The following is a 27,269-nucleotide window of genomic DNA, read 5'->3' as shown; positions in this document are numbered from 1 at the left end:
TTTTTTCTGTGTGGACAGCACTTCCGAGCACCAACTAGCGCTGTTGTAGCCCAGGGAGAACCAGGGTGCAGGCCGAGGCCTACTTGGTGGCAGTTTTAGATTGTTTGTAGGCTACAACAGACTGTCAACGTGCTCCAATTAGGCATCTGTCTCCACTCTGTTTCCAGGATTTCACGTGACCACCAACACCGCCAGTTTATGCGTACAGCAGCCATCTGCCCAATCCACACGTGTTCCTGTGTTACTGGGGTTCTGTAATGTCGGCAGAGCCCCTGATGTGTGTCTGCCACTGTCTCCTGCTCTGTCCACATTTCCACCGCTTGCAGTGGGAAGGTGGACAGCGCAGGAGACAGTGGCGGACACACATTGGGGGATCTGCTGACGTTACAGAACCCCAGTAACACAACAACACGTGTGGAATGCGCGGACGACAACTGTGAGCAGGAACTGGCGGTGCTGGAGGTCAGGGGAAATACTAGAGACAGAGTGGAGACAGAGGTCAAATCAGAGAATGTTTAAATCTGAAGTAGTTACAATTTGGAGGCAGCAGCACTTTGCCCTCCACACAGCAGGTGTTCAGCTGACGTTACCGAACCCCACTTACACATGAGCGAGTGTTTTGTCTGTGCGGACAGCACTTCTGAGCAACAACTGGCGGTGTCGGAGCCCAGGGAAAATCGGGTAGTAGGCCGAGGCCTACTTGGAGCCAGGTGTAAATCTGAGGTTGTTTGACTGTGGAGGGAGCAGGACACTTTGCCATACACACAGCAGGGGATCAACTGACGTTACCGAACCCCACTTACACATGAGTGAGTGTTTTGTCTGTGTGGACAGCACTTCTGAGCAACAACGGGCGTTGCTGTAGCCCAGGAAATAAAGTTCAGGTCATAGAAACATGAACACAACAGGAGACCTGGATCCTGTTGCCAGCCAATTATTTATTCTGGAAGAGGACTGGCAAATTCAGGTGAGATCCAGGCCTTGTTCATTTTCAGAAAAGTAAGCAGGTCAACATTATCGGCCGATAGTCGCGTGCGACGGTCTGTTACCACACCACCTGCAGCACTAAAGACACGTTCCGATAATACACTGGCAGCAGGGCAAGCCAGCACCTCCAATGCATACTGGCTAAGCTCTGGCCATGTATCCAGCTTAGAGACCCAATACTTGAACGGGGAAGAGCCGTCTGGAAGTACACTAACAGGGCAAGACAAGTAGTCTGTCACCATCTGACGGAAACGTTGCCTCCTGCTGACTGGAGCCGTCTGTGATGGTGTAGCCGTTTGTGGCGGTCCCACAAAACTTTTCCACATTTGGGCCATACTGGCCTTGCTTTGTCCTGCGGCACTGCCTCGGCTACCTCTTTGTGCAGAGCTTCCTCCACTGCCTCTACCCACATGGCTGCTTTGAAAAGCACTACCAGCAACACTTGCGGGGGGAATGGAGAACATGATGGCCTGCACAAGTGTTTCTTGGTACTCCCGCATTTTTCGCTCCCGGTTCAACTGTGGTATGAGGCTTTGTAAGTTGTCCCGGTAGCGAGGATCTAGGAGGGTGTACACCCAATAATCAGCCGTGTGGAGATTGTTGGCGATGCGGCGGTCATTTAACAAGCACTGCAGCATGAAATCAACCATGTGCTGTAGACTGCCAACTGGACCGGAAACGCTGTCCCCAGCTTGAGGCAGCATCTCTGCCTGCTCAGCATCACCCCACCCTCGCTGTACACACTGACTACTAGAGCCTTGTGTACCTCCCTCCTCTGGAGAGATGTGTTCCTCCTCCTCCATTGACTCCTCGTCATCCTCCTCACTAAGTGTCCCCTGCCTGGGCCTTTGTGTGGAAGCACGTTGCGCAGACTTGCCAGAAGCAGATGGCATTTCTGACTGCTCATCCTCGACCTCTTCAAAAACCTCCTCACTTAGTGCTTGTAAGGTTTTTTGAAGCAGACAGATGAGGGGGACAGTCATGCTGATTAGTGCATCGTCTGCACTGGCCATCCGCGTGGGGTCATTGAAGGCACGCAAAACTTGGCAGATGTCCCTCATAGTGGCCCACTCAGTGGTGGTGAAGTGTGTCCGGCGCACAGTGCGACTTGTTTGCGCCTGATGCAGCTGGTACTCCATTACTGCTGCCTGCTGCTCACACAACCGCTCCAACATATGTAACCTTGAATTCCACCTGGTGGGGAGGTCACATATGATGCGATGTTCTGGCAGGCGGAATCGGCGTTGCAGAGATGTAATGCGCGATCTTGCCATGCTGGAACGCCGCAAGTGAGCACACTCTAGGCGAACCTTGTGCAGCAGTGCATCAAGATCCGGATAGTCCCTCAGAAAGCTCTGCACGACCAAATTGAGCACGTGTGCCAGACATGGTATGTGAGTGAGGTTGCCTAGGCCCAGAGCTGCCACTAGATTTCGGCCATTGTCACTCACTACCAAACCTGGCTGGAGATTCGCTGGCACAAACCACACATAGCTCTCCTGCTTGATGGCATTCCAGAGCTCCTGTGCTGTGTGGCTCCGATTCCCCAAAGAAATTAATTTAAGGACAGCTTGTTGACGTTTGGCCACACCTGTGCTCATATCTGGCCTAACAGGCTCATGCAGTGCTGATTCCGAGGAACTAGAGTAGGAGGAGGACTCAATATGTACAGATTGCATTCCTGCAATCCTTGGAGTTGGCAGAATACGTACAGAGCCACTCTCCAGATCTGTACCCGGCTCCACAACATTGACCCAATGGGCAGTGAGGGAAAGGTATCGTCCCTGTCCATGGCTACTGGTCCACGCATCGGTGGTCAGGTGGACATTGCTACTGACGGCGTTTAGTAGTGCATTTTTAATTTTTCCCTCCACATGCTTTTGCAGGGCAGGGACGGCTTGCCTGCTGAAATAAAAGCGGCTGGGCACATTGTATTGTGGAACTGCCAATGACAAAGTGCCGGAAGGTGTCAGTCTCCACCAGCCTGAATGACAGCATCTCAAGGGCCAGTAGTTTGGCAATGCCGGCATTCAGAGCCAGTGCTCGGGGATGGTTTGCCGAGTATGGACGCTTTTTCTCCCATGCCTGTGCTACCGATTGCTGGTGAGTGGCCTGGGAGTGTGCTGATGACTGCGAACGTGGTTCAGTGGGTGGAATTTCACTGGGTCTCTGGACAACAGTGGCAGTGGTTCTTCCATAGCGTTCCAGTGAGGAAGCCGAACCAGCTGTGTGTGAGCTGGAGGAAGAGGCCCCAACACGAGCTGAAGAGGTGGTAGGTGCTGCTGAAGGTTGGCCTACATCTTCAGTGTGTCTGTGTAACTCCACCTCGTGCTTGGTACGCACATGTTTCCACATATTTGTGGTATTGAGGTTGCTCACATTTTTCCCTCGTTTCACTTTCTGATGACACAGCTTGCATTTGACAAAGCAAATGTCATCTGCAACTGTATCAAAAAAGACCACGCACTGCAAGTCCTGGGAGCGCCCGTTTTGTGTTTTGGAAGAGGATTGCTCCTCACGGGTGCCAAAGTGGAGGCTACAGGCAACCAAGTCTGCCCCCGCCCTCTCCCTCCTCTTTTGGCCATTCGGGGAATCTCTTCCTCAGAGCTGCTCCCACCACCTTCCTGTGGCTGACGCCATGATAGGTCAAGGACCTCATCATCTCCACTCCCCTCTTCAAGCACCGGCTGGTCCTGGGTTGTCTCGCCAGCACCGTACGCACCAGAAATTGGCAACTGAGTCTCATCATCATCAGATGAGCACTGAGGTGTGCTGACAATAGGCACTGGCCCACCCGCCTCTTCAGATTCAGAGGGACAAAGCAGTTGCGCATCACTGCATACTCCCTCTTCTTCACGCTCTAGAATGCTGCTTGGCTGGCCACCTCTTTCCAAGCCAACAGATTCTGAGAACAGAAGTAAAGATTGAGATGGCTCCTGTCCAGGGCTCTCAGACTGCCTGGGCAATTTGGCAGGTGGTGAAGAGACAGATGGTTGCTCTTCAGTGCTCTGGCCTTAGGAGGATGCGGAAGTCATTGAAGTGGATGCGTTAGCTGCCATCCATCCGACAACGGCTTCAATTTGTTCGTCACGCAGCAGTGGGGTACGGCGAGGTCCTACAAAGCTGCGCATGAAGGACTGTTGCCTGGTAAAAGTGGGGGATGCCGGGTCACTGGTGGCCGCAGCAGACACCGAATCCCCAAGTCCTCTCCCTGCTGAAACTCCACGGCCACGACCACGTGCCTTACTCCCTGCCTTCTTCATCTTGGTAGACTGATAAAGATAGGCAGAAAAGTAAAAAAGGGGTGGCTTAGTGTTCTTATTCCTGAACACCTGCTAACCAGTATAAGAAACACTAATTTGGCTAAGAGTGTGTGTACTACACTTTAATATGATCTAATATGGCCTACACAACTGTAAAGTGGAGTGTTTGGTGAACTTTATTTCCTTGTTTTTTGGGGGGGGGGGGAAGAAAAGGATGTGACCAAAGTTTGAAAGCTATAGTATCACAAACTTTTTGGAGCGATTACAATGCAGGAAGCTAACCTACAATGCAATTGATGAGGCTCCAAAAAATAGGGTGATACTAGTCTGGCTGGCCCTGAAGGGCACAAGCCAGCAAAAAGGCTCCTCTATCTAATCCTATATAGTGTTTGCAACCAACCAATAACAATGGATGCGGTTGGAAGCACACTAATATAGGAGCAAAAATCTGGCTAAATTAGCTGCAAAAAAAGGACTATGTATGAGGCAGTGACGCACGCTGAGCAGACTACAACCAGCGGTGGCTGTAGAACACACTGCAACGTGAGCTGCACTCACACACAGAGAGACCTATCAGACAGCCAAAAACAGTGCAGAGAAATGGGCTATAGCACTGAAAGGCTGCTGAAAGGCTCCGCTGTCCACTCCTTTAGTGTTTGCAACCAACGAATATGGATACGTATGGAAGCACACTATACAGGAGAAAAAAAAAGCAGCAATAAAAGAAAAATGTGTATGAGGCAGAGACACACGCTGGGCGGCCTACAAGCAGACGTGCCTGCAGGACACACTACACAGCGTGGGTCTGCACTCACACAGCCCTTGCAGACAGCTGTGAAAACAGCGCTGCTAGGGAAAAGCAAGCTACAGTGGTGGATTATGTAGCCTGGGTAGAGCAATAGATATTTTTGATGATCGCTATTTCTAACTGTCCCTCACAGTCTTCAACAGCAGCCTGTCCCTAACTGAATTCACAGCAGAGTGACCAGAAATGGCGGCTGCAGCGGTTTTTATAGTGCATCATGACATCATTTCAGCAGCCAATCACAGCCATGCCAGTAGTTAACATGCCTACATGCCTAACAGGATGTGCCCACACTTCTGAGGATTGTCATTGGCTGAATCAAATCGAGCGGGCTCCTAGCATTATGGGAACTTCCGATTCCGGTATTCGATATGAAAAAAGTATCGGAACTAAGTATCGGAATTACGATACAGCTAATATCGGCCGATACCCGATACTTGCGGTATCGGAATGCTCAACACTAGTGATCACGCTTCAAAAGTTTGGCAATTTCATAACTGCTGCATCCCTCTGCAAGACATCTCACAATTTTTGACTTTTCAGAGTCCGTCAAATCTCTCTTCTGACCCATTTTGCCAAAGGAAAGGAAGTTGCCTAATAAGTAAGCACACCTTGGTGTTGATGTCATTAGACCACACCCCTCCTCATTACAGAGATGCAAATCACCTGATTTACATAATTGGCAGTTGGCTTTCAAGCCTATACAGCTTGCAGTAGGACAACATGTATAAAAAGGATGATGTGATCAAAATACTCATTTGCCTAATAATTCTGCACACAGTGTATATCTACATATATTATCTTTGTCGCCATAAAAGGAAGGGGGCCCAAACTGTTAGTGTCCGCCCTTGATGTAATATATGTACACAGTGACTGCACCAGCAGAATAGTGAGTGCAGCTCTGGAGTATAATACAGGATGTAACTCAGGATCAGTAATGTAATGTATGTACACAGTGACTGCACCAGCAGAATAGTGAGTGCAGCTCTGGAGTATAATACAGGATGTAACTCAGGATCAGTAATGTAATGTATGTACACAGTGACTGCACCAGCAGAATAGTGAGTGCAGCTCTGGAGTATAATACAGGATTTAACTCAGGATCAGTAATGTACTGTATGTACACAGTGACTGTACCAGCAGAATAGTGAGTGCAGCTCTGGCGTATAATGCAGGATGTAACTCAGGATCAGTAATGTAATGTATGTACACAGCGACTGCACCAGCAGAATAGTGAGTGCAGCTCTGGAGTATAATACAGAATGTAACTCAGGATCAGTAATGTAATGTATGTACACAGTGACTGCACCAGCAGAATAGTGAGTGCAGCTCTGGGGTATAATATAAGATGTGACTCAGGATCAGTAATGTAATGTATGTACACAGTGACTGCACCAGCAGAATAGTGAGTGCAGCTCTGGAGTATAATACAGGATGTAACTCAGGATCAGTAATGTAATGTATGTACACAGTGACTGCACCAGCAGAATAGTGAGTGCAGCTCTGGGGTATAATACAGGATGTAACTCAGGATCAGTAATGTAATGTATGTACACAGTGACTGCACCAGCAGAATAGTGAGTGCAGCTCTGGAGTATAATACAGGATGTAACTCAGGATCAGTAATGTAATGTATGTACACAGTGACTGCACCAGCAGAATAGTGAGTGCAGCTCTGGAGTATAATACAGGATTTAACTCAGGATCAGTAATGTACTGTATGTACACAGTGACTGTACCAGCAGAATAGTGAGTGCAGCTCTGGCGTATAATGCAGGATGTAACTCAGGATCAGTAATGTAATGTATGTACACAGCGACTGCACCAGCAGAATAGTGAGTGCAGCTCTGGAGTATAATACAGAATGTAACTCAGGATCAGTAATGTAATGTATGTACACAGTGACTGCACCAGCAGAATAGTGAGTGCAGCTCTGGAGTATAATACAGAATTTAACTCAGGATCAGTAATGTAATGTATGTACACAGTGACTGCACCAGCAGAATAGTGAGTGCAGCTCTGGCGTATAATACAGGATGTAACTCAGGATCAGTAATGTAATGTATGTACACAGTGACTGCACCAGCAGAATAGTGAGTGCAGCTCTGGGGTATAATATAAGATGTGACTCAGGATCAGTAATGTAATGTATGTACACAGTGACTGCACCAGCAGAATAGTGAGTGCAGCTCTGGAGTATAATACAGGATGTAACTCAGGATCAGTAATGTAATGTATGTACACAGTGACTGCACCAGCAGAATAGAGAGTGCAGCTCTCGAGTATAATACAGGATGTAATTCAGGGTCAGTAATGTATGTACACAGTGACTGCACCAGCAGAATAGTGAGTGCAGCTCTGGAGTATAATACAGGATGTAACTCAGGATCAGTAATGTATGTACACAGGGACTGCACCAGCAGAATAGTGAGTGCAGCTCTGGAGTATAATACAGGAGGTAACTCAGGATCAGTAATGTAATGTATGCACACAGTGACTGCACCAGCAGAATAGTGAGTGCAGCTATGGAGTATAATACTGGATGTAACTAAGGATCAGTAATGTTATGTATGTACACAGTGACTGTACCAGCATAATAGGGAGTGCAGCTCTGGGGTATAATACAGGATGTAACTCAGGATCAGTAATGTTATGTATGTACACAGTGACTGTACCAGCATAATAGGGAGTGCAGCTCTGGGGTATAATACAGGATGTAACTCGGGATCAGTAATGTAATGTATGTACACAGTGACTGCACCAGCAGAATAGTGAGTGCAGCTCTGGAGTATAATACAGGAGGTAACTCAGGATCAGTGATGTAATGTATGTATGCACACAGTGACTGCACCAGCAGAATAGTGAGTGCAGCTATGGAGTATAATACTGGATGTAACTCAGGATCAGTAATGTTATGTATGTACACAGTGACTGCACCAGCAGAATAGGGAGTGCAGCTCTGGGGTATAATACAGGATGTAACTCAGGATCAGTAATGTAATGTATGAACACAGTGACTCCACCAGCAGAATAGTGAGTGCAGCTCTGGAGTATAATACAGGATGTAACTCAGGATCAGTAATGTATGTACACAGTGACTGCACCAGCAGAATAGTGAGTGCAGCTCTGGAGTATAATACAGGATGTAACTCAGGATCAGTAATGTATTTCACAGTGACTGCACCAGCAGAATAGTGAGTGCAGCTCTGGAGTATAATACTGGATGTAACTCAGGATCAGTAATGTATGTACACAGTGACTGCACCAGCAGAACAGTGAGTGCAGCTCTGGAGTATAATACTGGATGTAACTCAGGATCAGTAATGTTATGTATGTACACAGTGACTGTACCAGTATAATAGTGAGTGCAGCTCTGGAGTATAATACAGGATGTAACTCAGGATCAGTAATGTTATGTATGTACACAGTGACTGTACCAGCATAATAGGGAGTGCAGCTCTGGGGTATAATACAGGATGTAACTCGGGATCAGTAATGTAATGTATGTACACAGTGACTGCACCAGCAGAATAGTGAGTGCAGCTCTGGAGTATAATACAGGAGGTAACTCAGGATCAGTAATGTAATGTATGCACACAGTGACTGCACCAGCAGAATAGTGAGTGCAGCTATGGAGTATAATACTGGATGTAACTCAGGATCAGTAATGTTATGTATGTACACAGTGACTGTACCAGCATAATAGGGAGTGCAGCTCTGGGGTATAATACAGGATGTAACTCGGGATCAGTAATGTAATGTATGTACACAGTGACTGCACCAGCAGAATAGTGAGTGCAGCTCTGGAGTATAATACAGGAGGTAACTCAGGATCAGTAATGTTATGTATGTACACAGTGACTGTACCAGCATAATAGGGAGTGCAGCTCTGGGGTATAATACAGGATGTAACTCAGGATCAGTAATGTAATGTATATACACAGTGACTGCACCAGCAGAATAGTGAGTGCAGCTCTGGAGTATAATACAGGAGGTAACTCAGGATCAGTAATGTAATGTATGCACACAGTGACTGCACCAGCAGAATAGTGAGTGCAGCTATGGAGTATAATACTGGATGTAACTCAGGATCAGTAATGTTATGTATGTACACAGTGACTGTACCTGCATAATAGGGAGTGCAGCTCTGGGGTATAATACAGGATGTAACTCAGGATCAGTAATGTAATGTATGTACACAGTGACTGCACCAGCAGAATAGTGAGTGCAGCTCTGGAGTATAAAACAGAATGTAACTCAGGGTCAGTAATGTAATGTATGTACACAGTGACTGTACCTGCATAATAGTGAGTGCATCTCTGTGGTATAATACAGGATGTAACTCAGGATCAGTAATGTAATGTATGTACACAGTGACTGTACCAGCATAATAGTGAGTGTATCTCTGGGGTATAATACAGGATGTAACTCAGGATCAGTAATGTTATGTATGTACACAGTGACTGTACCAGCATAATAGGGAGTGCAGCTCTGGAGTGTAATACAGGATGTGGCTCAGGATCAGTAATGTAATGTATGTACACAGTGACTGCACCAGCAGAATAGTGAGTGCAGCTCTGGAGTAGCAGCTCTGGAGTATAACACATTACATCACTATTATTGGATTCTAGGCAATGATTACGGAGGGTCGGTGTCGCTGCTGCTCTTGCTGTCGCGCTGTTTCCAGCACTGCTGCGTTCTATACTCACAGGATCCAATGATTGACAGCTGAGTCGGTTTCCATGGTCACTGATGAAGAGTTGTCTTCACGTAACGCGGGAACAGGAGCGGGTTTAATATGACCAATCAGCGGTTTCAACAGAGGTCACGTGAGAAGTGGTCGAATTTCTTTTAAAGTGGCAATTCCTCCACAGCGCGCTCTGTATCAGCAGACTCAGATTCGAACGTTGACACTTTAAGAATCGCTGGATTACGTTGCATAACCTGCAGGGGGCACTGGATGACTGCGAGCAGAGGCTGATAGCCGCATACCGGAGTTCCCCGACCCCTGAGATAGTGGGATTGTGCGGCGGGAGGAGGACGTGTGAGGTCCCGGGAGACAGGTCCGTCTGTGTCCCATGTAGTGAGCTTGGGGACACGTGTCTACTCCAAGCGCGGTGCCTGCTGGGTACTAATTATAGGGCCTCTGTATCTGGAATCAGCGCGTTACATATGTGTTGTCCCAGGATCCTCTGCAGGCACTTCTAAGTGTTCTAGTCGGTGTCCGTTATGGCAGGGGAAGCTGATGGCATATGTATTGGTGAACTACAACTCCCAACATTACTCAGTGATGGTGACGTGATGACTTCCTGTGGTTTATAGATGGAGACGTCCAGATACTGATTAGAAATAACAGAAATGTCCTCTGAGCGCCTGGACGAGCTGCGGAGTCTGAATAAGTCTCTACTGCAGAAGCTGAATGTCAACCGGGAGGAGCTGAAGAAGCAGCAGCTATTCACTTACTGCAACGTCACGGTGAGCGTTATACCCTCACATATTGTCAGCATCACATTACATACTCCAGAGCTGCACTCACTATTCTGCTGGTGCAGTCACTGTGTACATACATTACTGATCCTGAGTTACATCCTGTATTATACTCCAGAGCTGCACTCACTATTCTGCTGGTGCAGTCACTGTGTACATACATTACATTACTGATCCTGAGTTACATCCTGTATTATACCCCAGAGCTGCACTCCCTATTATGCTGGTACAGTCACTGTGTACATACATAACATTACTGATCCTGAGTTACATCCTGTATTATACTCCAGAGCTGCACTCACTATTCTGCTGGTGCAGTCACTGTGTACATACATTACATTACTGATCCTGAGTTACATCCTGTATTATACCCCAGAGCTGCACTCCCTATTCTGCTGGTGCAGTCACTGTGTACATACATTACTGATCCTGAGTTACATCCTGTATTATACCCCAGAGCTGCACTCACTATTTTGCTGGTGCAGTCACTGTGTACATACATAACATTACTGATCCTGAGTTACATCCTGTGTTATACCCCAGAGCTGCACTCACTATTTTGCTGGTGCAGTCACTGTGTACATACATAACATTACTGATCCTGAGTTACATCCTGTATTATACTCCAGAGCTGCACTCACTATTCTGCTGGTGCAGTCACTGTGTACATTACATTACTGATCCTGAGTTACATTCTGTATTATACTCCAGAGCTGCACTCACTATTCTGCTGGTGCAGTCACTGTGTACATACATTACATTACTGATCCTGAGTTACATTCTGTATTATACTCCAGAGCTGCACTCACTATTCTGCTGGTGCAGTGACTGTGTACATACATTACATTACTGATCCTGAGTTACATTCTGTATTATACTCCAGAGCTGCACTCACTATTCTGCTGGTGCAGTCACTGTGTACATTACATTACTGATCCTGAGTTACATTCTGTATTATACTCCAGAGCTGCACTCACTATTCTGCTGGTGCAGTCACTGTGTACATACATTACATTACTGATCCTGAGTTACATTCTGTATTATACTCCAGAGCTGCACTCACTATTCTGCTGGTGCAGTCACTGTGTACATACATTACATTACTGATTCTGAGTTACATCCTGTATTATACTCCAGAGCTGCACTCACTATTCTGCTGGTGCAGTGACTGTGTACATACATTACATTACTGATCCTGAGTTACATCCTGTATTATACTCCAGAGCTGCACTCACTATTCTGCTGGTGCAGTCACTGTGTATATACATTACAGATCCTGAGTTACATCCTGTATTATACCCCAGAGCTGCACTCACTATTCTGCTGGTGCAGTCACTGTGTATATACATTACATTACAGATCCTGAGTTACATCCTGTAGCTCTTTTTATTATAAAAATATCAAAACACAATACATAATACATTAGACAGACAAAAACAACATTCCAGAACTAAAAACCAAGACAAAACCATACAGAAACATACAACGCCTGTGCAAAACTTGCAATGTCCTTTGTGGTCCTCAAGCTTTCCAGCTTGGAAGGCCCCCAGCAGGATCTCTCCACCAACACTATACAATTTAAAAATAAAAACCCAGATATAATCCATTCATCCTCATGCATACCCTTTCACGCTTCCCACCCATACCCATATACAAATAACAAAAATACTTCCGGCCCATACTGCCTCAAAAATAACTTTAGCCATTAACTTGGCAAGAAAACCCCCCACCGAGCTTAACACCCCTATCCTTCTTTTTTTTTTTTTTTTTTTTTTTTATTATATATTTTTTTAATTTCCCCCCCCCCCACCTTTTTTCCTCACCACAGGTCCATATACGTCCATGGCCTATCACTCCACAAGGTCCATAAAAGTTCGTGGCCTTATCACATCTACTTGAGGAGCACGAAAGTTTTATGCCCCTCAAGAAAAAAACCCTCCACCATTTGCCTCCGATGTGCTCCAGCATGCCCTTTTCCTCCATGGTCCATCTCCACTTGCCACTTCCCTTTGACTTGGGGTCCTTTGATTTTTTCCACTCTCACCTCCCCCATTCACCCCCCTCCCAACCTCACTATACCCTCCCATGCCCTCTAACTAAAAGAAAATAATAACACATACACATAATAACATACAATACAATATAACACATAATACACCAATTAAATATAATGTCATAACATCCTTATTCATCATTACTAAATACACCATACCCTTCAAAACTTTTCTTACAGGCCCAAGTTCAGTGCCTGCAAGCCCAATATCCATCAATGCTCTATGTTTCCAAAACAAAAGACTAGAGTGGCATGCTTTAGCCCACCACCAGGAAAAGGAGTTCTCGAGGCCCTGTCCCTCACTAACTCATTCACCTTGTCCCTCAACAACTAAGACTGTCCCTGCTTCTGTCCCTAAAGAAACTGTCCCTATCTGTCCCTTCCTGTCCCTACTCTACCTAACTTATCATAACTAACTCTCTATCTGTCCCTCAGTGCCTGTCCCTCCCTGTCCCTATCTGCCCCTACTTCTGTCCCTAACACACCCAGTGAAACTTATGCTATCCCTACCCTCATTCACACGGAGCTAGCTCTCCCTTGAGTGCGTTTTTAAAAGGAGAGGCCTCTCCAAAGCCAAGAGGCCTTCCTCACACCCAACCTTTCGAACTCCAAAGAACAGACCTTCACCAGGTCACCCAAGATGTTTCCTACCACCTCATCCCTTGGGAGGGTTTTTTTCCGGGTCGAAACTAGGCACCGTGCATTCCAAGTGTAGAACCTAACCACTACACTGACTAGGAATAAAGTGCACGGGTCCCGACCACCCAGGGATCTGAATGCTCCATAGGCCCACTCAGCGTAGGAGAGGGACGCCAGCCGCGGCCAGCGTATGGAAGCACCCACCCTGTTGTACACCTCTGCATTAAAGGGACACTGAAGCAGGAAGTGATCCATGCTTTCCAGCACGTCGCCACACTCCTCACGGGGACAACCCCGATCTTCGGATTTCCTGCACTTCAAGTTATCCTTTACATACAGCCTCCCGTGGAAGCAACGCCAGGTCAAGTCCCAAAACTTCATGGGGATCCGCTTAGAATTTAAAAGCCCCAGCCCGACCTCCAGATCCCGGCCTTGGCAATCCTTAAGGGCCAGGGGCTTCTGGAAATGGGTCAACAGGACCCTCCTGTCAAGGCATTGCCTCGACATGGTCCTGATTTCCCACATTCCCAGACCCCACCGGCGGATCACCTTCAGAACCGGGGTAGCGTAAGCCGGGAGATGCCCATGAGGTGTGCGTAGGTCCTTCACCTGCCCTCCTGTCTCCCATTCCTGGAAGAAAGGCCAAAGCCAAACCTTGCAGGAGACTACCCACGGAGGAGCCCTCTCTAGCCAGAGGTTGGAGATGTTAGTCTTAAGAAAGGTGTTTACTAGAAACACCACCGGGTTGACCATACCCAACCCGCCTAGTCTCCTCGTACGGTATGTAACCTCCCTCTTGATTAGGTTAAGCCTATTCCCCCATAACAATTGGAAGAACAGGCTATAGACCCGTGTCCAGAGAGGTTCCGGCAAGATGCACACACTGCCCAGGTATATTAATAAAGGTAGCAGAAAGCCTTTAGCCAGGGCAACCCTTTCCCTCAGGGTTAAAGACCAACCCTTCCATTGGTCCGTCCACCTTTTAGGCGGCGATCTTAAGTCTGCCCTCCCAATTTTGCTGGGGGTAATCCCCGGGGCCAAATTCGATGCCTAGAATTTTGGCGGTGGCCTGGGGCCCTGGAAGGGTGCCCGGGAGACCAAACCTGGGATCTCCTCCTCCCAGCCAGAGACTTTCACACTTATCCCGGTTGATCATGGACCCGGATGCCTCCGAGTAGCGCACTACCTCCGACATGACCCAATCCGCCTCCCCTCTCGAGGACACGAAAAGGGAAACATCATCGGCATACGCCACCACCCTGAGAGAGGACCCAGAGCCCGCCTGGTCCATCCCGACTCCCGCCAACGGTCCACGATCTACCCTCCTTAGGAAGGGATCGATCGCGAACACATATAAAAGCGGGCTCAGCGGACAGCCCTGACGGACCCCAGAACCCACCTCAAAAGGGCGACCTGACCAACCGTTCACCAGCGGAAAAGTCTCAGCCCCTTGGTACAAGACCTCTAACCATTTTACAAACCTCCCAGGCAGACCATACCTCAAAAGGACAGACCAGAGGTACTCGTGGTTGACCCGGTCAAAGGCTTTCGCTTGATCTAATGACAGCAGGTACCCCTTCCAGTGACCTGCCCTACCCTGCTCCACTGCCTCTCGGACACCGAGCACAGCACTAAAAGTACTGCGGCCTGGAACAGAGCAATGCTGGGCCCCTGAAAGGAGCCGGGGTGCAAACTTCACCAGCCGATTAAACAGCACCTTGGCCAGAACCTTCCGGTCCGTATCGAGAAGCGCAATGGGACGCCAATTCTCGATACGGGATGGATCCTTACCCTTTGACAGAATAATGAGGGCTGACTTCCTCATTGAGTCGGGAAGAGTGCCCGAGGAGAGACACTCATTAAATACCCCTGTCAAGAGGGGGACCAAGGAGTCCCTAAAAGTCTTATAGAACTCGGATGTTAAGCCATCCGGACCTGGCGATTTCTTGGGCCGAAGCCCATCAATGGCCAGTCTCACTTCCTCTTCCCTGATTTTCTCTGCCAAAACACCGAGAGGGATCACCCCCTGGCTCAGGGACGGTTTCAGCCAGGAAAGCCGACATCCTGTCCCGATCCAGATCCTTCTTTTCCAAGAGGTGTGAGTAGAAGGATCTGACCACCTCCAGGATCCCTGATTTGGATCTGTTCAGGGACCCCGTACTGTCGATCAGTCCTGTCACCATCTTACAATTCACTGACATCTTACAGTTTCTGTAAGGGTCGGGCGAGCGGTACTTCCCGAAGTCCCTCTCAAAAACTAAAGATGTGTGTCTATCATACTGACACCTCTTGAGCAAAGATTTCACTCTGGAGATTTCCTCACGGTCACCTCCAGTCGAGACAAGCTGCTCGAGTTTCCTCCCCAGGGCCTGGTACAAGCGGTGCCTGTTCAGACTCCTGAGGCTCGAGAGCTGACGGAAGAACCCCGCCACCCGCTTTTTGAAGATCTCCCACCACTCTGACTTACTACTACAGAGATCCAACAGCGGTACCTGGCTCTGAAGAAAATCCTCGAAGGATTGTCTCACCTCCGCTTCTTCCAGCATTGACGAATTGAGCTTCCACAGCCCTCTTCCCATCCGATGAGTCTCTGCAACATTCAGAGAAAAGAAAATTAGACAGTGATCGGAGAACTCCACCTCAACGGCGGACACAGCAGAAAAGATGGCGTCCTCCTTCAAAAAAAAAACTGTCTATTCTAGACCTACAGCTACCCCTATGGTAGGTGAAACCTCCGTGACCTGGGGTGTGCCGGATGTGGACATCCACCAGGCGAGCTTCTCTGGCTATGCTATTCAACGCGACGCTATCATAAGCCAGGCGATCTCCGGGACCCCCCCCCCCCCCAGTCACGGGACCTCGTAATGGTGTTGAAGTCCCCACCGAAGACCACCTGCCGGCTCGTGAAAAGAAAGGGCTTGATCCTCAGGAAGAGACATTTGCGGTCCCACTTGGACTGCGGGCCGTAGATGTTGATGAGCCGGAGCTCTTGTCCCCTCATGAAGACATCTAGGATCAGGCACCTCCCCATTTCCAACTCAGTAACCCGTCGGCATTCAACAGCTGCAGTCTTAAAAAGGACTGCCACCCCGCTATACGGCTCGGCCGCAAGAGACCAGTATGAGGGCCCGCACCTCCACTCCCTCCGTGCTTTATAGATGGCCCCCATGTCTGTTAGTCTGGTCTCTTGCAAGAATAACATTTCTGCCTCAATCCGGGAGAAAAAATCAAAGGCCGTGAAGCGAGCCGCATCTGACTTTATGCTGGCAACATTAATAGATGCCAGCGTCAACGGGGCGAGTTCCGCCATCATGGGTGATCAAGTTGGATGGCCAACTTCTTACCACTGCTATCACCTCCACCTGGGGAGGGGTCGGACACCTTCCTTTTCAGGGAAGCTCCCGTTGTGTCCATCCCACCCCCCCCGGTGTCCTCGCCCCCGGGTTCCAGGTCTGTCCCCCCCCCCCCCCCAGGAGGAACACTGCACCCTGAGGGACGGACCCCACCATCCCCCGAAGGACCCTCCGGTGGTACCCCCGACCCAGCATCCTCGTCTTGCGGCCCATCATCCGAGCCTCCGAGGACGCTGAACCGGTTGGAGAGATCAATCAGAGGGGGGTCAGCGGGCCCTTCCGTGCGCACCCTGGTGGTCGGGGGCGGGGGAGATTTTGAAGGCTTGCCAGCCTTCTTCCCCCCCGATTTGTTACGATTGGCACGTTTACTTTTGCCACCCGCTGCTGTAGGCTGCTCCTGGACCTCCTCATCAACACTTTCATACTGTGAGGACCCGTCCGAGTCAGCCGCTTTATCCTCCCTCTCCATCCTCCTGATCTCCTCTCTCACCACACTCTCCCTCAGGACCTCAGAGGCTTTTGCCACGGGCCTGGAGGGAGGAGCAGGCATCGACCCGGTTGCCCGAGACTTCACCTGCCCCCCACCCCCATGGCGTTTTTCTTGCCTCCGCACATACGCGGGGCCCCTCACCTTGGCATTGCCCTTCCTCACTGGTCCCTCAGCCCCTTCCCCTCCGCCACCACCTGCCACAGCTGCAGGAGCGCCGCCAGAGGTTTCTCCCTCACGGACTCCTCCCACCGGGCCTGCAGCGGCATTAGAAAAGGAGCGAGGGCAGCGGCTGAGAGGGTGACCTAGGTCACCACACAAGTGACACCGAATGTCTTTACACGAGGTGGCCAGATGACCTACCCCACCACACAAGGCACATTTCTGTACCTTGCAGCTAGCGCTGAAGTGAGTGGGGTCGCCGCACTTGTGGCAGACCTTCGGTTGCCCCTGGTAGAAGACCAGGATCCTGTCCCTTCCCAGGAACGCCGAGGAAGGGATGTGGGGAAGGGATGTCGGTGACCGTGCCGCCGGAAACCTTCAGTTTAACCATGAAGGTCCAGCCCCCCGACCAGATGCCGAACTCGTCCCTGTTCTTTTTGGGGACCTCGGTGACTTCCCCGTAACGGGAAAGCCACGTCATAATGTCCACGCCAGCAAGTGACTCGTTACAAGTGACCACGGTCACTCGCTTGACGGAATTTTGGCGAGACACCGCTTGCGCAACGAAGTCTCGCCATCCGGGCTCTTCCCGCACCAGCTCATAGTTAGACCAGAAGAGCTCAAGCCCTTCTGGCCGCACAAAGCTGACGTCGAAGAAGCGGGACGCCGAAGGATGTATCAGGGCAAAGACGTCATTCGCCCCGAAGCCCATCTTAAGGAGGAGCTCCACCACCTTGCTCCTAGGTGGACAAGCTTCACTGCCCCCCCACCTAAGACGGACCACATTCCTCCTTTGCGGCCCCTGCCCGGCTGTGGGGAGAGACCAAACAGTCCCTCCCTCCCTTTGGTTTTGGAAGGCAGCAAGGCCGTGTCTCTCTATCCAGAAAGACAAGTCCACTGTCCTCCCCTCTACCACTATCGACCTTTCTCCTTTTTTGAGGGCCTCCAGGAAACGGTGGTGCAAAGCGCCGTCCCTGGAGCCCGGAGGCGAGGAGACCACCCCGACCCCCAGCCGCGGCCCCCGCATAACTATGTTGGGGTCTTGCGGCCAGGGGGGCAGACGGGCCAGCCCTCCCACCACTACCACCACTTGTGCCAGCACCCTCATTCGTCCTCCCACTCACTCTCCCATTCACTCTTTTATTATTTGCATTCACAGTAGCACTCACTCCCTCATCCATGTCATTCATATCACCATTCACTTCAGCAAACATCTCCTCAAATATGTCCACTCCACTTTCGTACTCACTCTCACTCGCACAATTGGTGAACATAGCAACATTATTTACATTTTTTACATTTCCCGAGCCAGTGTAGTTCCTCTCTTTGCCTGCTGGGGGCCCTGAGCTCTCTTGCTGGGAGCTACTCCAGCTCCTGTCCAGGAGCGCCGCTGCCCCTTTAAATGCCTCAGTGCTGATGACATCATGCACTCTGCCCTCCTGGTTTCAGCTCCATTTTTTTTTTTCTTTTCCTGAGTTTTCCTTGCTCTGGGCAGGGACGGCCACTGGCACCGCTCCCTGCCCTGCACTTTTCTTCACCCCGCCGCCGGCTTGCCAGGGAGCGCCAGAGTCCCCGCACCCTCAGATGAAGGTAGGTGGGCCGGGGACCCCGACAACTCCCCGCCAGCTTTTGGGGGCAGCACATCATTACTTGGAAGGGTGGGTGGGACAGAGGGCAGCGGGCCCGCAGTGGCCACGCCCCCCCGCCGGTCGCAGCCACCCCAGGCAGAGCCACGGCCCCCTGCGAGGCCACGCCCCCGGGTGACGCGAGCACAGCGGGCGGAGCCGCGACCGCTGAGGCCACGCCCCCCGCCAGTCACAGCCACCACGGGCAGAGCAGCGACCCCTTGCGAGGCCACGCCCCCCCCGGGCGACGCAGACGCAGCGGGTGGGACGACGGCCGAGGAGGACATGCCCCCCCGCACGCCACAGCCTTTGCAGGCCGGGCAACACTCGGGGAGGCCACGCCCCCCTCACGGACCACCGCCGCCACCCTATGCCCACCACTTGAGACAGGCAAGGCCGGCCACTCCCCCTTGTCGCCCAGCGGTGGCGGAGCCCCCTGCACGGACCCCTTTTTGGGTCGACGTGCCGGAGACCCCGCTCTCACCACAGGCGCCGACATGGGAGCGACCAGCACTTTGCACCGCCTCAGCTGCTGCTTGATGTTCTGTTCGCCCTTCCTAGGCTTCTGGACCCCCACTAGCGATCCAGACTTAGCGGATCCATACGTGGGGGGTCCAGAAGCCCCAGCACTCGCCGCCGGAGGTGCGGCCCTGGCTGTACCAACTTTACCTGGTGCCAGGCCAGCCCCCCCTGCCACTGAGGGCTGAGCCTGGACACCACCACCAACACCACAACCAGCACCGACCTCCATGTCACTGCCCTGGTCTGAACTGTCACCAGATGCAACAGTCAGGTCACAACAGTCATCTCTCTCCCCGCTCCCTCGCTGCGGACCCACCACAGGGCCCAAGCCGGGGTGGGTAGCGGGTTCCACACAGCGGGACAGAGGGGCCCCGGGAAGAGGAGCAAAAACCAGTTGTTCCTCCACGCCTTCAGAGGCCTTACGCCTGCGCCTCCTGTTTCTCCTCCTCCCGGTTGCCTCATCCTCCTGGCAGACCTCATACCCAAACAACAGCGTGCCAAACCGTGCTGGGGATTCAGTCTGCCGTACTTGTTTAAGGATGAGGCAGCCCCCCTCAGAACTACTCCCGCTCCCTCCATCCTCCCCCTCGCTCCCGCTTTCCTCCGCGTTACTGGAGTCCAGCGGGAGGGCCACCTGCTCGGGGGGGCTATCCCGCTGCATGTTACCTGACTCACGCTGGTGTCCGCCAGGTCTTCAGGTGGAGGTGGCCCGGATGTGGTGTGGGTGCCATCTTGTTCTTCCTCCTCCTCGCTTTCCTCCACCTGGATGGGGACTCCTGACCCCCCAGGAGACCCACCGGCCATGGCCCTGAACCGGTCCTCGTTCTGCAGCTTCTCCTGGAAGGGGCCGCTGCTGGCCATGATGGTACTTCGCCGGTCCTCCAGGGCCCGAATCTCCCCTTTCAGCCGCTTGACCGTGGCGGTGACCTCCGCTCTCTTTGAGGCAGGGAGCCTGTTTTTACTGATGACCCGGGCTCCCTCCAACTCCCCCCGGAGTCTCCTGAGATGCTTGCCGGCCTCCTCGTACTCGGAGAGGTGGGCATGAATGCGGGAGGCGTAGGTGGTAGCTGGCTCTTCCGCAACCTTGGAGCCCCAGATGTTAAGGGGGGGCCCCGCCTCACCTCTGCCGGCTGCTGCACCTCCGGGGGAAGGGCCCGCCACAGCCTTCACTTCAGGGGTCCCGGACCCTGGAGCCTTGCGGCCCCCTGGGGTCCGCTTTTTCCCCATCCCTGGGACTGGCTGGCTGTGCCTTGGGCCTCCTGGTGGTGGATGAGGCCCCCCACCCCCAGCTGGCTTGCCGGAGGGTGGGAGCCAGGGGCACAGCCCCGGCGCTCAGTCCCAGGGAGAGTCCTCTTTCCTGGGAAGGGGGCAGATGGAAAGTCCTTGCAGGAAAAAAAACCTCCCTTCCCAGGAGCTTAGCAAAACCCCAGCCTGCAGACGCTCAGCTGCGACGCTCCTCCTCTTCCAGGGTGTGTCCAGAGCTGCACTCACTATTCTGCTGATGCAGTCACTGTGTACATTACTTTACTGATCCTGAGTCACCTCCTGTATTATACTCCAGAGCTGCACTCGCTATTCTCCTGGTGCAGTCACTATGTACATACATTACATTACTGCTCCTGAGTTGCATCCTGTATTATACTCCAGAGCTGCACTCACTATTCTGCTGGTGCAGTCACTGTGTACATACATTACATTACTGATCCTGATTTACATTCTGTGTTATACTCCAGAGCTGCACTCACTATTCTCCTGGTGCAGTCACTGTGTACATACATTACTGATACTGAGTTACATTCTGTGTTATACTCCAGAGCTGCACTCACTATTCTCCTGGTGCAGTCACTGTGTGCTTATGAGATGCTTTCTCTGCCCTCCTTCCCTCATTTTTGCTTATGGTGTAAGAATGTTGCTAGTAGATGTCTGCTGGGATCTTTGCATCCAGTAATTGGGTTTCCATGCCCCATTAGATCTAATAGCAACTGTCAGAATGGTGAATGCTTCTCTGAAGGTATGTTATAGGCTGTTCCTGTGAATTACACCCTGGCCATGTCCCTACAGAGTGTGATTGTGGGGTTCTGCTACACATTGAGAAAAGCAGTTTACATTACTGTCAGCTGCGGGGGCTGATACCTGAGAGCAGCAGCTGCACTATGCTGCTGTTATTGCACTGTTGTGTTTTGGATTCTTTTACTTCTTGCATCTTTCTTCATGCAGAGCTGTAATCCTACAACACTGGCCGGATCTTGGCGCGATCATGATCCAGCTCTGCAGACCTCGCGAGGTTCATCCTCCGCTGCCAGGAAAGCCTTGTGTACCCCCAAGACCCCCAATGCTAGAGGGCCTCATTCACACGGGGGGCCCGGACTCGGGGGACGCTCAGCTCTGGACGGTATTAGGGTGAATTCTCCAGTGAAACGCATCAGTATCCTGAACTCCACAATGATTGACCCCAAATCTGACACTTCGGGGGTCACAAGGGATTTTCCTGCTCAGTATATCGACCGGTTAGAGGATGACGGAAACCTGAGGAGCAAAGAACAGAGGACCCCAAAATCTATTCTCATTACACCAACCCGGAGCTCCAAGGTAATGACTGTGCTTATCACAAATGGACGGACCCCGGTCTGCCGATAGAGGGGGCTAAACTGTAGGAATTTATGATTTCACTCGAGAGACCCCAATAATCCTGCCTGAAAACCAATGTGGCCAGCTTGCAGGTGAAGCAATGTTTGTCACCCTACTTTCCTGGGATCCAGATCCTGCAATGATAAAGGTGAACGCTGCCTGACAACTGGGTCCTGTACTGGTTCCTACAGTAGTTGTCAGACAACCTGCCTGATGGCAGACGTCACATGACTCACCGGCTCCTCGCTGATTGACTTTTCAGCCCTTTAAAAGATGCCGACTTTCTGATCTGATTTCAGCTCTAGAGGTTTTCCTGTTTAAGGAGACAATATCCCGGTTTCAGGCTTATGAAGGCGATAGTCTGTTAACCCTTTCTTTCCCCAGAGATGTGAGCAGGTAACATGAGCTGGTTTGGCGGAGCGCCGCTTTAATCCCTCATGCAGAGCTATACATCTGGTAAATCTGTCCTCGTGCCTTTAAATCCCAGCGCCGTCCTGCGTGTGTCTGTGCTGCCGCACTGCAGCTTTACGGCTGAAATCTCCTTAGTTGTATTGAGTGATTTGCAGGCAGAAGGGGGCCGACGTGACTCATTCTGGGGTCTCGCACTCATTCTGCAAACTGACTGACTAAGATTTTCCTTCCGAGAAATGACAGGTCCCGAGCGCCCGCTCTGCGATCCCCCCCTGACTGTATGAGAAGGTCACTGTCGCTTCGTCTTGCAGAGAGATGCGGGACGCGTCACCTTCCTGTGCGACAGCGAATCCCGTCCCCTGGAGCCGCGATGGCCAGCTCGCCCGCTGCTGGGATACGACTGGATAGCGGGTCAGTGTGTGTGTGGACAGAGCCAGTGCCACCTCCTGTTATAGGGGATCTATGGGGAAAAAAAAGCGCCACTCCTGCTTGCAGGTTATGTCTGGTACTGCACCCTGTCTCCATTCACTGCAGTGGTACAGAGCTGCAGTACCAGACACATCCTATGGGCAGGCGTGGCACCTATGGTCCACTATGCCAAAGAAAATCTAGGGGTTAATCCTGTCCTACATAGCCCTGCCATTAACCCTCTCTTCTCCAGGACTTTTGGAAGTGAAGTCTCCCATCACCAATAAATCTGACCAGTTTTTCGCAGAGATCAGTGAATTCCGGCGCATCAATCGCGATGAGTGCGCACACGACTGTTTTACTGAGTGAGTCAATTTTGGTGAATTGGGCATTTACAGATGGGGGCGCTGTTGCATTGCTGTCAATGGCAAGTATGTCCCCAAAGTAATGGTAAGAAGTGGTACTGCAGTTAAGACAAGAAATGCAATGTGTTCTGCAATAGCCTTGTAAGCAGTTTTCTTGTGTATATACTCGTCCTCCTTACTTGGGGGATGCAAACCCATTATTATCACTATCTGGCTTTTGACTCCTATTATCCATTCACTCCCACTTGTAAAATAAATTGCTCATGTGATAAAATGTCTATATTGGGGAATTACGTTTTGAGCAATTCTCTACTATGTTTAAGCCACTTTTGTGTTCGTCTTCAGATCAGGGGCCCAGGACTCATCAGTAGAAGATCTGGACCTCTCGCTGGACACTCATCAGTGTAAGGAGGGTTTTTTACAGCTATTAGGTTGCTGGACATGGAGGCTGCTCTGGTCACAGCTGCTTTTCTGTTTCTGTGTTTCAGGTGTATACTGTTACCGAGTGAACCAGCGATTATTTACCTCCCCGGTGGGTGCAGAACCTGCATGTCCTGTATGTAAGAAGCGCAGGGGTAGAAGCCTCGCCTCAATAGAGGAGCCCGCATACATCCGGTAGGTGAACGTTCCACTCACCCAGCACAAGAAGCTACGGGATGGCTGCAGATTAAGGGGAGTGAAGACTTTTACAACTTTTTTTTCATTGCCTTTTAAATACAAAATGAAGTAATTGAGTAATAAAAACACAAATCTGCCGTTTTGTGGTTACAGGTTCTTTACAAACTTATTTGTGACATGATCCATACTTTAAATTTGGTGAGAAATGTTGGACAGATAAAGGGACTGCCTGCCGGGCTTGTTGTTAGTCTGTAGTTATGGAGCCATATAGTTCTGCATAGCAGCTGTATACCGAAAATAGTGAAGGATTTCTAATAAAGATTGTTTTAATTTGTATATTAAATGCATGGAAGCAATAAGAAAACTCAAAGGAATGTATTGTCCATCCTTTATTATAATGGGATGAGGTGGTCTCCCAGGAGATGGACCCTCACAGATAACCAGGTTTATTGGTGCACTGCCCCTTTAAGTGACTGTGCTGGCGCCATACTTCTCATGTTCTGTTATCAATGCTGAGGTTGCCTTATAGGGTGAGCATCCCCCGGAGCACCCTGCTCCCACCTTACAAGTACCGAGCCCACAGGAGAAAAAGCTTCGACCCTACGGACAGCCTCGCCTTGCCGTCAGTAAGTCGCCTCTGTCCTATGGACTTTATACATTTCCAAAATTAATCAGATGCTGCCATTTCTTTGGGGTGCATTCTATAGGTTATTTTAAGGCTCCATTCTCCTCTGCCAGTTTACCGCCCCTGTAACTTACGGGACAACGTCTCCCAGCATTCGCTGTCAGGCTCTTGCTGTGAATTAGAATCATAGAATCGTAGAGTTGGAAGGGACCTCCTGGGCCATCTGGTCCAACCCCCTGCTCAAAGCAGGATTCGCTAAATCATCCCAGTCAATTGTAGTGCAGCAGCAGCTTGCGATCCAGTCCGGTGCCTTTTACAATATGTTTTCTCTCTTTTAGCATTGTTTAGCTGGATGGGAGAACGCCGTGCCGTCCTGCAACCTGAAAGTCACCAGTCTGGATCTGAGGACCTCAACGGAGCCAAAAATGGTCACTGCACCCACAACTGCTAGTGCGGTAAGAGAATGCGCCACTGATCTCCCTGCACACTAGGGGGCGCAAGTCATGTGATTGCTGCTGATTCCTCTTATTCCTCAATCTCCAGGAGGCAGCTTCTTATTTTGCTGCGCGGGCGACGTCTGACAATCTGCTGAACTTGTCCAGGTCCATCGCCTTCCATCACAAGAAGTAACGGGAAAGCTAACAAGAGCAGATTCTTCAGGACCCCCCAGTGTCTCTGATATCGACAATATTATATTCCCAATATCCCTCATTATTCTTTCTCCAAAGTTCCGAAGCTTTTTAATATACATACATGAAGAAACGTCCAATTAGGCGCTCGCTCCTTTAATGAATTTGACTCCCTTTTATTTCTCTTAAAGATCTCTGCTTGCTGTCAGTGATCAAACAAAGACTTGTCTCTTGTTATATATTTCAGAGCTGTGGAATGTTCTAGAGGTAAAATATGTCACCCTGACCTCATAGCTGATCGCCTGTTATAGGTCCATACAGCGCGGCGTCACTGACACATTGTTACAAACTGACAGGAGTGCGGCCTGTGCTGCTGAACTACTTCACTCATGTCTGCGCCGCATACAAATGGACAAGGTTCAGGTCTGCACCAGCGTCGTCGAGAACCTTTCCATTCATGAACTGCAAGCAGAGATCTTGAAAATGATGAAGAGTTATAGGGGAAGCTGTTAACTGATCTGCGCCATGCTTTTGTTTAGCCTTAGTCTATATGATGTTATACTGATGATTCCGCGTCTCGCCACCACACACTAACAGGTCCTGAAGGTCAATCTCACCACGGTCTCCTACATTGCACATCTTCTTCCAAAGGAAAGTCTGGAGTTAGAAAAACATGACCACGTGAAAAAAAAACAGCTCCACCCCTGTCAGCAGGTTGTGTCTGGTACTGCGGCTTCATTAGGCACTACCTGATATGACTGTTAATCTACATCTCTGTGTTTTCTACACTTTGTGGTGAATGTTACATTTCGATATTTGATTGTGAGAGTTTTTATATCTTTAAATTAAAAAAAATGTACAAAAGTGCCAGCGCTTTCACAAAAATATTTTCAGAAAAGTCAAGTGAAACAAGCTTATTTGTTTCCGTGTGGACAGACGTATGTCACGGTCACTGCTCTCGGTGATCAACTTCCTCACCAGCGTCTGACTGACGGCACTTTCGTTTTTCAGCAGCAATCCGAAATTCTGTCACAAAGTTTCCATTTATTTTACTGCAAGATATTCGCATGGAGAATCTGTCGGAAAGTCCACACCTGCAGCACGCGGACGTCATCGCAGATTTCACCGCTCCAAATTGGAACGGCTTAAAATCTACAGCAGGAATTGAGAGCGCCGCTGCTGGAAAGTTGTGTGCGCAGCATTAGAGCTTCCAGAGGGTGTCACCCAGCTTTCCAAGACTCCTGCACAAGCCCTGGTGATAACAGTTGGGGGAGGCTTTATTGCAGCACTAGGCAGATGTATCATTCAGGACCCTGGGAAAGCTGGGTGACCAACCTTGTGGAAGTGATATCATCAGACTTTTATCAGTGTCTGTCGGTTGTCTGAACCCTGCAGCCTTATCGACATTAATAAGAGGGGGAGGGGTGAGAATAGTAATAACCACAAGGCTTTTTACAGGAAACGCAAATAGAAAAGTCATCGTTCCTAGAATTCACTTTCTGTTCTACTTGCTCATTTAGTTATTTTTTATTTTTTGCATAGTTGTAATATCATCCAGTAAATTTGGAGTGACTCCTGGTACCGTAAATGGTGCATCGGCCTGGGGTCTGCATATATGCTTTCAGGGTGGCAGCAAGTGATATATTAGGGAATTGTATTGTGATCAGTTTCCAGAGATATGACGCCGTAGAAAGCAATTCCCGGGATCCAGTCAGCAGCTTGTACTCACTACAGCCCCCATCAGATCCCTCTAGTGTCATCATGTAAAGGACACAACTGATATTTTCAGGGAGAATGGGAAATTGCTCGACATGCAATTCCTAAAACATGTTGCTATATGGGATGAAAAGGTGGAAATTGCCATTGAGGGGTTATGGACAGCGGAGAAGAGGCTCTGGGGGAACTGACACATGAATGGCACTCGGCTCCCTGTATAAACTGTGCATCGGTCAACAATACAGCGCACTTTGCACAAGGAGAAGCTGTATGGGAGAGTGATGTGAAATAAGCCGTTTCTGCAAGCACGCCACAAACAGAGTCGCCTGAGGTATGCAAAAGCACATTTGGACAAGCCAGTTACATTTTGGAAGAAGGTCCTGTGGACTGATGAAACAAAGATTGAGTTGTTTGGTCATACAAAAAGGCGTTATGCATGCGCTGTATTGTTGACCGATGCACAGTGACACCATCTGCAGCAAGATG

At 50.1% G+C, this 27,269-nt stretch overlaps 1 protein-coding gene across 1 annotated transcript; it reads left to right on the top strand.

Moving 5' to 3' along the window:
- The first annotated feature begins 9,978 nt into the window (after positions 1-9,978).
- Positions 9,979-25,934, top strand: MIIP (migration and invasion inhibitory protein). Its single transcript, XM_073584992.1, has 10 exons — positions 9,979-10,118; positions 10,378-10,530; positions 21,601-21,972; positions 22,734-22,833; positions 23,084-23,195; positions 23,541-23,599; positions 23,684-23,810; positions 24,343-24,439; positions 24,777-24,893; positions 24,982-25,934. The coding sequence occupies exons 2-10, from the start codon at positions 10,414-10,416 to the stop codon at positions 25,066-25,068; spliced, it is 1,188 nt and encodes a 395-aa protein (XP_073441093.1). The 5' UTR covers positions 9,979-10,118; positions 10,378-10,413; the 3' UTR covers positions 25,069-25,934.
- Positions 25,935-27,269: the final 1,335 nt, after the last annotated feature.

The sequence above is a fragment of the Dendrobates tinctorius genome, unplaced genomic scaffold (genome assembly GCF_039654945.1).
Source record: "Dendrobates tinctorius isolate UK_male_01 unplaced genomic scaffold, ASM3965494v1 ptg000086l, whole genome shotgun sequence".
In the NCBI taxonomy this organism is placed as follows: Eukaryota; Metazoa; Chordata; class Amphibia; order Anura; family Dendrobatidae; genus Dendrobates; species Dendrobates tinctorius.
Note: the sequence above shows the minus strand (reverse complement) of the source record. Positions and strands in the feature narration are given on the sequence as shown.